Source organism: Oryzias melastigma, unplaced genomic scaffold (assembly GCF_002922805.2).
Source record: "Oryzias melastigma strain HK-1 unplaced genomic scaffold, ASM292280v2 sc01428, whole genome shotgun sequence".
Classification (NCBI taxonomy): Eukaryota; Metazoa; Chordata; class Actinopteri; order Beloniformes; family Adrianichthyidae; genus Oryzias; species Oryzias melastigma.
The window spans coordinates 592-10,840 of NW_023418011.1; the positions used below are offsets into that span (position 1 = coordinate 592).

The following is a 10,249-nucleotide window of genomic DNA, read 5'->3' on the forward strand; positions in this document are numbered from 1 at the left end:
AAAATTCCTGAAGCCAATCTGATGAGATTGCTGAAAAAATAGGGGGTTCAAGGAATAAAACTAAACCTAAAACAGTCATTTTATTATTTATTACTTTAGTCTATCAGCTTTAAAAATTAACTAAACAACAACGAACCCTAAACAGTCATAACAACAAGTTAGGATTCATTAAATTTAAGTCCAAATCCACCATAGATATATAATTTTATAGATTTTTTATTAATTGAGTTATTACTTAAAATGTATGTGCTTGCTTTTTGAAGATCTCATGGGGAAAGAGGCTATAATTGCTCTCATCGACCTCCACAGCCAGCTTTACTGTAAATCCAGCTGCAAACACTCCAGCTCCAATTGATTGAGTAAGACAGATGAAGGTGTGGAACAGTTGTTAGGAAGCAGGACGTGGGCAGGAGAAGGCTGGAGGGAGGCGCTGGAAGGAGGGAGGTGGAGCAGGCGCACGGCTTAAAGGCTGGCTGGGAGTGTGGCGGGGCTCGCACTTCATCCAGATCTGACAGAAACGAGACTGGCGCATCACTCCAACCGGGATTTTCCTCTAAAAAGCACAGTGAACAGGGACGGACTGCGGGAATCATGTGCGGTAAGACGCGCTTTGGAACTTTTGTTTTTCCTCCTTTTTGGAGTTTAAATTTAAAGTTAAGAACAGAGCTGTTAAAAACTAACAGAAAAGCATGTTGCTTAGAAAAGTCACACTTTATTGGAACATTTTAAGGTGAAAACAATTCGAAAAAGGCGCATTTGGTCACATTTGGATTTGCGCGGATGTTTTGCGCACAGCTGTGACGCGTCAAAGCGTTTGCGGATGTAAGCCAGGAGACTTTTAAATGATCAGTTTGTCATCCTCCTATCTGTGGAAGACGCCTTTGCCTGGGTGTGTTGTGCCGGAGCCGGTTTCCAACACTCCCAACACTGAGCGCTGTGTGCGCGCCCGTCAATGCCCAGCTGTGTGCCTGCGGGAGCGACCGCGGGGGCCCAGTGGAGTTTGGGGGCCAAAATTGGCCCACAGTCCTGGTTTATGTATGACTAAGTAAACTGATAATAATAATCAGTAGTATAAAGGAGACATTTTATCTGATTGTTTACACTGCACAAGTCGTTTAAGCCGTAAAAGACATTTCTAAACCTTTATTTAAGTTTTAAACGTCCTGGAAACTTGAGGATTCATCAATATTAATATTAAATATTATCTTAAGAAACTCAGTAATGATTACTAATACATACAATGACTTCCCAGTATCAGCAGAACCATAAAGTCTGCACCCTCCCCTGATTGCACCAATAACTGTGTTTACACTGGTTGGCTTATTCTCTATAAACACATGGAAGCTGGAAAAAATGTATGTCCATATCATTTCTCCAGCAACGTCTCAGTTATGTTTCCATGTTTCCTTTCAAAGGGATCTTCGCTTACCTAAATTACCAAGTGCCACGGACCAGAAAGGAGATATTTGAGACGCTGGTGAAGGGGCTGCAGAGGCTGGAGTACAGAGGGTACGATTCAGCAGGTAAGGCTCACGAACCCACACATACTTGGCGTTCAATCTCAGATTGCTTTGGAGAGCTCTCCAGTGTGGAAAACTTTGCAAAAATGCACACTTGAAGTCCTTTAAACTCTGAAATACGTGCAGCACAGACAGAAAAATGCTTTCATGAAATAATGCTACAAAACCAGAAGCACAGTCAGCTGTCAAACATTTTCATTATTGTTAAAAGTGCGTAGAAGTGACCTGAATGTCTATAAACAAAACAGGTGCAACAAGTGACGCTGGTTGTTCTCATTCAAGGATATGAGAAGTCATAAATCTGGGCGGGGTTTACTTGAGACTAAAGGTCCTGCTGCTTGTTAGAGTAAAAATACTTTACAAGAAAGTTTTAAAAGCTCACTCATGAGGAAAAAAATCTTTTCTGTAAGGGCTCTCACAACACAAAGCGATTAAGTATTACAGCTGATGGATTTGGAAGGACACACCCACACACACTCCTCGTGTTTTTCATCCTGTTTGAGCAGGATAGCCTTACGCACACACCAGAAAATCCACGTCCCCGGACACGTCACAAAGATTTAAGTTCAGCTTTAGCTACATCCGACACTGACTCCTTAAGTGAAGAAAACTCAACATAGCGAGTAGGAACCTGCTTTTTGTCCACAAACGCAGCAAATGAGATTCATGAGGCTTCCACTTGGGCGGGTTTATTCTATAATCATGTACCAAAACGAATTAAAAGATGTTTTTTGATCTGTAGGAGTGGCTGTAGATGGTCCAAATAAGACGAGCACCGACTCCAACAACAACTCCATCCGCTTGTTTAAGAAGAAGGGGAAGGTGAAGGCTCTGGATGAGGAGCTCTACAGTGAGTTCATGGGTTTTTAACCATCAACTCTGCAAGATTTCCTGCTTTTGATTTAACTGTCCCTTTTTCTTGGAGCAAAATATTTAATTCCTCCAGATATTTAGTTCAAAACCTGCAATCAGATGTACACATTTATCAAGGTTCTTCTGAAATAAATCCCTGCAGGTTGTTGGTGTTTTAGTGAAAGGACTGTGTTTCCCTCTCCAGAAAAAAACTCCCTGGACCTTGAGGCGGAGCTGTACACGCACTTTGGTCTGGCTCACACGCGCTGGGCCACGCACGGAGAACCCAGCGCTCTCAACAGCCACCCTCAACGCTCTGACAAGAACAACGGTAAATGTACTTTAATGTACTAAAACATTCCAAACTCCCTGTTTAATTTATTTGAAAGTGTGTCTTAATAGACAATGAAAATGGTGTTTTAACATGTTCTTGTGGCATTTTTTAAGTCAAATTAATTTATTTCTTTATTCCAATGTTGTGAATCAGGAGCAGAGGAAAAAATATGAAAAAGCTTGTCAGTGTGACGTGGAAGCAACTGGGGCAATCCATCCGCATGTACAAATAGATCCATGAACGTCTTTGTTTTTCCCATACGAGCAACTGGATAGCTCAATTACTGCAGTTGTTGCACCACTAATGGGGTTATGAGGGGCTGTAAGCTAGCAGTAGAGTGTGTAAACAAATTGATGATGGGAAGTGGGGGCCAGGCTTAGTCAATACCACAACTCAAAGCTGAATTTTTAACAAACTCCTGGCACTCTGCAGAAACCATCTCCTTCAAAGAGACAGTTTTTTTTTTAATTTAGGCTAAAAACGACATAACTTCACATTGATCCGAAGATGATAGTAGAGGGACATTAAACATGATAATTATGTGGATGCTAACATGTTTGGGTAATTTAAAAGATAAGTTGTTAATGCTTAAAAGCTGTTTTTTGTGTAGCTTTGAACTAAAACAACTCTATATCTCAGAAATAAAGTCGAATACTATAAACTTTAAAGCTTGTCCTCAGATTTATACAGCCACCTTTTTCTACAGTCGTTTGCCAACCATTCCATTTTTTCTTGAATTTTTAGTCGATGTTTGCTCATCATCTAATTTTTAATGCTCTCTTTTTTTATTAGAATTTGTTGTCATCCATAATGGGATCATAACCAACTACAAAGAGCTGAAAGAGTACCTGGTAAGTGTCTTTTCATTAAGATGAGCATCAACACAAACAGTACTTTCTGTTGCACCATAGAGAAGTGTAGTTTCTGTTTTCATTGCTGATAAAAATTTTTGCACAAATAAGTCTAGTCCTGCGCTCAGATTCAATCTACGTCCATGATTAGCAACCAAACGCAGCGGCACGGGCGCCGTGTCGAGAGGGAAATGTGACTTTACACGTGGTGTGAGTTTGTTTTTCTGAGCCACTTTGTGCGTAAAGAAAACAAAACACGGGAGAAACACAACAACATTCTATTCTAATGAGAGTATTTGCAAAAATGCTAATAAAATTCAAAGCTGATGGACTCTGAACACATCGTACCAAGAAAAACATACTGGACATTTTTAGACCTAAACATTTGTTGGATTTGTCAAAACAAAAAAATGTAACGTTTTGGGATCATTTTATGAAAAACGATGCATATCAAAAGATAGACAAAAATCTTTTATTTATCTGTGATCTTTAAATCTTAAAACTCTGTTATATTTTTTCTCCAGCTTGAAGAAACTGTTTAATTTCAGCTTTAACCCTCCTGTTTTGTTCCGGGTCAGATTGACCCATTTCGAAATGTCGGGTCAAAATGAACCTGTTTTCTACACTTGAAAATGGGTCAATTTTAACCTGAACATAATATAAAGGTTACATTTTAAAACGGGTCAATCTGACCCATTTTTCCACACTTGAAAATGGGTCCATTATAACTCAACACGATATAAACATTAAAATTAATTGACACAATAAACCTTGATAGTGTTGTATCAATTTAAAACTTCTTCCTTTAGTATAAAAATAAAAATAGTAATAATAATTTGTAATTTAAATAGAATAAAAATGGGTGCTGGTCCTCAGAATCAAACGGGACAGGAGGGTTCAGAAACAAAATGACAATACCTGGAGAAATCAAACTTTTTAATTTTTTAATTTCCCTTTTTTAACCCATAATATACATAACATTCCAGTATATTATAGGTTAAAAAAGAAAAATTAAAAAATTAAAAGCTTGATTTCTCCAAGTATTGTCATTTTGTTTCTCTAAAAATGAAATTATGTGGAACATACCTCAGACCAAGTGGCCCACAGGACATCTATCTGATGTTTTTTCTGTTACTCTGATGGGTTAATGAAGCTTAACTAATATATTTTTAGTGAAATTGAAGGCTTAATTTCTCATAGGGATTTCTTTTGATCTGTTGACAGTAAGACTCAATATTTGTTTTTTGGGTCGTTGTACTGATAGCATCATTTATACTGCATTCTCCATGTTTCTCAGATCACCAAAGGATATGAGTTTGAGTCCGAGACAGACACAGAGGTGATCCCCAAACTACTTAAATATCTCTATGACAACCGAGAGGATGACCAGGTCACCTTCTCCACGCTGGTAGAGCGGGTTATTCAGCAACTGGTGAGTTGATCACACACGACTTCCGTTCTGAGCCAATTTAAAGCTTTATACTCTTTGTAATTCTTAGAACTTTGAGTGATTATTTTTTCAGCTGTATTGGATTTTTTTTCTTCGTTATAGTCAGTGTAAAACATTCATTTTTTTATTTTTATTATTTTCTGCTATTCACAATGAAACTCTGTGAATTGAGTTCACTTTTACAACATAACATTTCCATGGCAACAGCCCCAACATCACCACGAAATGACGTCAAACAAACAGATTTTTGGGGTGAGGTAGAGTCCAGTCTTTTTTTTCCATTGTGTGAGTAATCCTTCGCAGCTTCACACTTTCTGCTCAAAACATACAGTGTCCTTTCTAGACTGGCTGTAATGGGAAGCAGATTTCCAGCTTTCGAAACAGCTGATGTTACGCAACAGATGTCCCAACATTCGCCCCAAACATCTTTAGAGTCCTGCAAAATCACAGAAGATTGTCACATGAAGCAACTAAAAACCCTTTCTGCTCGTGTGTGTGTGTGTTAGGAGGGCGCCTTTGCTCTGGTGTTTAAAAGTCAGCATTACCCCGGAGATGCTGTGGCTACGAGGTTAGTGAGCACACACTGACACAAACACAGACACACACTGCCTTTGATTCGCCTGACCCTTCCATACACGTCAGCCCTGCTGCAGATGCGTCACAGCTGTTATTACCACGATGAAGCAAGCCAGACATGATTTCAGGAGATTGGGTTGATTCTGGGGTGTCTTGATGATAAGCGAATGACTCTGTAGTTTCAAATATCTTTAGTTTTAGCTACTTTTCAGTTGAGTCAAATTTCCTGTCTGGAGGTGGGGTTCAGATTCTTTTTTTTAGAGCAGAGCTGAGGTTTCCCCTCTCGGTTCTCGGGCCTCCTGGTTTCTGAGCCCAATTTCTTTTACTTGTCTGTGACTCATTAACAGGCGGACTGGAGAGTTTCCGGTCAGTTCTTCCAGCTCTTGCTGCGTAGGATTTTAATTTAATTGCTTTTTATTATTTACTTTTACTTTGCACTTTTCCTGGTTGAATGAACTGTCACTTATCATGGAAAGAGGAGGTTGTTAGGACGCAGGGGGGAGCTAATAAGAGGCAGCAAAGGAAGGAGGGCAGAGAGGAAGTACAGAAAGATTAATAGTACCTGGTCGTTTATTCAAACAAGTCTCCATGACAGCTTCTGCTGTTCAGGTCTCCATTGGGTTTACATGACTTCTCAACAAAAAATAAAAATTGATATTTGTGTCCAAGTGAAAATTTATTTGATTTTTGCTAAACTCTAAAAAAGTAAGAAAACTTTAAAAATGTTTACAGCTGTTAAATTGCTGAGTTAGCTTAATTTTTTTTCCAAATCTTTAGCTGTGTGTACATGTTCAAAATGTCTTTAGATTGCATTGGAATTGAGCTGTGTACATTGGCCCTGTAAAACGTTATCTGATTATTACAAATGTTTACATCCGTCACACGTTTGATCGGAATAAATCATTTTGACATGCCCAGAACTATCTAAAATGCCAGAATTGGCCGTAGAAGAAATATGGCTGAAATTCACATGATCTTCTGAGCGTGCTTTTATTTATTTTCTGACAGTGACTGTAATTTTCTAAATATGTGCAGCCAGTGCTGAACTTAAATAAAGGTTACTGTTACGTTTAGTTTAACATGTGCGACCAAAAACAACATTTGGCCTTGGATTGTTTGCTGGCTTCACAGCTCGGAGCAGCCATTCTCAAAAGCCGCCTCTGGAGCTCATACATTGTCCTGAAGATGATCTTCTGCTTGGAGACACTTCTCCAGAGTCCAGCAGCTCGCTCATGCGCAGCAGCGGAAGGAAATTTTGATCCGATTGGTGTATTCTGATCAGGCTTTTATTGTGATTACTTGTGTCCATGTAAGCACAGCTATTGATTGCTTACTTATTTGCTAAATAGACGGTAGTGAAGGTGAAATTAGCTGAATAACCTTGAACAGTATATGCATGCTAAATGCTATTTGGTGGAACAATGATGAGAAGAGTCAAAATTAGTCTACTGTTATTTAGAAATCCTAATGAATGGGCTAATAGCTGAAGTGTAGAGAAACAAAATAAATTGTTCATAAATGCAAAAGAAGAAAGATACAAGAAATAAATAGAAAATTGTATAAAAAAATAAATTTTCTTTGAAAAAGCTTGAAAATTTGCTGTATAATACAAACATAATGTTAAGTTATGTTTTAGAGAAATGAGCAATAATGAACAGTGCAAGGATCAGCTAAATTATAATTAGGTAAACAAAGTAGGATCACACAAATCAACTATTTTAACCCTCATTTTGTCTTGATTGAATAGGAATTACTAAAAAATATATTGAGTGTTTAACGGCTGGGAATTGAAAGTAAAGTGAAACAGAGGACAGTGTACACTTTCCATGAAACAAAAACACTACATTTACAATAATCATTTGTATTACCCACTTAATTTTAATTGAGTAGGTTGGTCTGAACCTAAGAATTAATATATGCCATCTATCAATAAAAATATACTTTAAGGACATGCTAAAACATAAAAAAACATGATTTTTATTGGAGCAGGTCTTTAAAAGTTAGGGCTACTATCATTCTATTTTTCTTGCACTAGTGAGCCACTATGGAGGTAAAAGGGCTACATGTGGATTCAAAGGTTGCAGACCTGGTCTAGAAGAACTTAAAAGGAGTTTAACTCAAAATCAAAACGTTTTTAATGGAACAAGCTCCAGCTGAAGATGAAAGAGGAATGGATGGAGGAGAGGGACCTGGCTGCTTTATTTGGAATGTCATGTTAGGCTTAGATGTTGGGCTGCGGCGCAGCGTGTGATGATGTCTGGCGCTGTTGTGTCTTGGAATCCTCGTTCCCATTCTTCCCCTCCTCACGTGCTTCAATTTTTGTTTTCGGCAGGAGAGGAAGTCCGCTGCTCATCGGTGTGCGAAGCGAGCACGAGCTGCAGACTGAGCAAATCCCCGTCCAGTACAACTGTGGTGAGCCGTGTTCCTCCCCTCGTCTGCAGCCCCATTCTCTGCATGAATGCTTGATTTCTGTGCTTACATGCACAGCAACACGTGGAGCTCCGAGTCTTTCGCCTGAAGGCAAATTTCGATTAGTGCTTGAAAAGCATTAGATACTGAGAAAGATCACAGCTGACAAAGCTATTAAATACTCTTTATGATGCTCCACCTAAAAACATCTTTAAAAGACATGAATTAATTCAGTGGAACTATCCAAAACATATCTCATTTATGACCTCCAATTCTAAGTTTATAACTCTGCTGCTGAAGTTATAAACTTTATAAAAGGGGATATAAAATAGACTTTAAAGTAGGACTCAAGAAATGCAGAGAGTGAACCAGACAGTAAATATTTGTTTGGTTGTATTTTTAGCATATGAGGCAACTGTCAATGTTTGCAGCAGCAGGATGATCTTAAAAATGAATCTAGTCTTTGGTTTTGTAGAAAATTTTTCCAAAAACAGAAGAGCTTATTGCTCATCCTTGGTTGAAAAAGGATAATTAGACAATGTTTTTCCAATCTTATAGTTTTGGTGAGTCTGTGTGAAATGTAGCCTCAGTTTCCTGTTCTTACCTGACAGGAGCACCCATCGGCCTCAAGGTTTGACGTGTTCAGAGATGCTCTTCTGTAGACGGTTGTTACTTGAGTTATCTTTCTATTACCTCAAACCAGTCTGGCCATTCTCTGACCTCTAGCATCAAAAAGTCATTTCTGTCAACAGAACTGCAGCTCACTGGATATTTCCTCTTTTTATGACCATTCTCTGTAAACCCTAGAGATGGTTGTGAGTGAAATTCTAGTAGATTGACCCCGTCTACGTCCCGAAATGCATTGAGTTGCTGCCATACGATTGGCTGATTGTGTTAAGCAGTTGGATAGGTGTCCCATTACAGTGGGCAGTGAATCTATGCATTTCTTTTAAAACAATAGTTCAATAAATAGTGTGCAGTTGATGCTCAATCATACAGAAAGCGAATAGACCAAATGTATGACTTATTGAGTACATTTTCTCCCTCCAGAAAGTGTATCCTAAAAGAGCTTTTGAAAGCTCCTCTAGTTTCCTCTAAAGAGTTAAAAGATGATTTTCCTGACTCTGTGCTGAAGCAACCTGAGATGTTTTGGAATGTTGCCTCATACTATGCATATTTTTAAGCTTTCTTATATGGGAACTTTTCCTGAAAAGTCACAGTGGGACATGTGTGTATTAACACGTGGGAAGTTTTATGGGAGTCTGTATGAAATCCAAAGAGTCCTCGCTAACGGAGACACCTGTTAAGAGGTGACAACAAGCCTCACACTTCAGCAAATTGATCCGAACGAACGATAACTTTCTTTCTACAGTCTGTTTTACGTCTTTGGCTCTATTGTCCATTGGAATGTGTTATCAGTTAAATGAGTTGTGGTTAGAATAGATGAGACTGGTGCAAAGTTCAAGGAAGAGTAAAAAAAATATGTCTCGGATCACTTCCCTATCATGTTTGCCAGAGATTTTCTTAACCTCTTTTTGTATAGAAAAACAAATAAATTGCAGCACAGAAGCTTTTCACAGAAGTTTATAGCATAAAACTGATGCAAACAAATAAGACAACAACAAAGGAAAATGTTGATGTTGGACATATTTATCAGAGATCAAATTTAGCTTGAAAAACAACTATGTGTGTGGAGAAAAAACAGTGGTGTGGAATGAGAACGCTCAGGAAAATAATGCCATTCTGACAAAGTCAAAGAACACTCGTAATGCTGTTTGACAGGTTCTGGTAATAAGGACCAATTATTGATAGCAATTTTTGTGGTGTGCTGTGAAAGTGAAGTCCAAGTTAACGCCAAACATACATGACAGACAGAGGCAACTCACCTTTTGCCGACCTGTTATCTGTACCTCTGTGAAACCTGTAAGCTGTAAAGCGCATGCTGCAGCCCTGTTGGTGGCGTTGCAACACAGGAGCCAGAAAAGCTCAAATAATTGGTTTAACTAGATTTAAAAAAGAAAACTGTCTTATTTTTGACCCTGCAGGACATATCAAAGAAGGAGTTCAGGAGAAGAACAGTCATAACCGGTCTGACAGCACCATCAACTCTGTGGGAGACGGCAGAGCCGTGGAGTATTACTTTGCCTCTGATGCCAGGTCAGGAAGCATTTTGTCTATTTTGTCCCTCAGCTTCCTCATTTGATATCTTATCGATCAATTTGAATGTCTCGTGTTTTCATTCTGGCATTTTGTTGTT

General features: G+C 38.7%; 1 protein-coding gene across 1 annotated transcript; it reads left to right on the forward strand.

The window, feature by feature from the left end:
• The first annotated feature begins 379 nt into the window (after positions 1-379).
• Positions 380-10,223, forward strand: LOC112138934 (glutamine--fructose-6-phosphate aminotransferase [isomerizing] 2). The gene is made up of 9 exons (XM_024261597.2): positions 380-598; positions 1,416-1,523; positions 2,263-2,370; positions 2,578-2,703; positions 3,499-3,557; positions 4,855-4,989; positions 5,514-5,575; positions 7,916-7,995; positions 10,038-10,223. The coding sequence occupies exons 1-9, from the start codon at positions 592-594 to the stop codon at positions 10,193-10,195; spliced, it is 843 nt and encodes a 280-aa protein (XP_024117365.2). The 5' UTR covers positions 380-591; the 3' UTR covers positions 10,196-10,223.
• Positions 10,224-10,249: the final 26 nt, after the last annotated feature.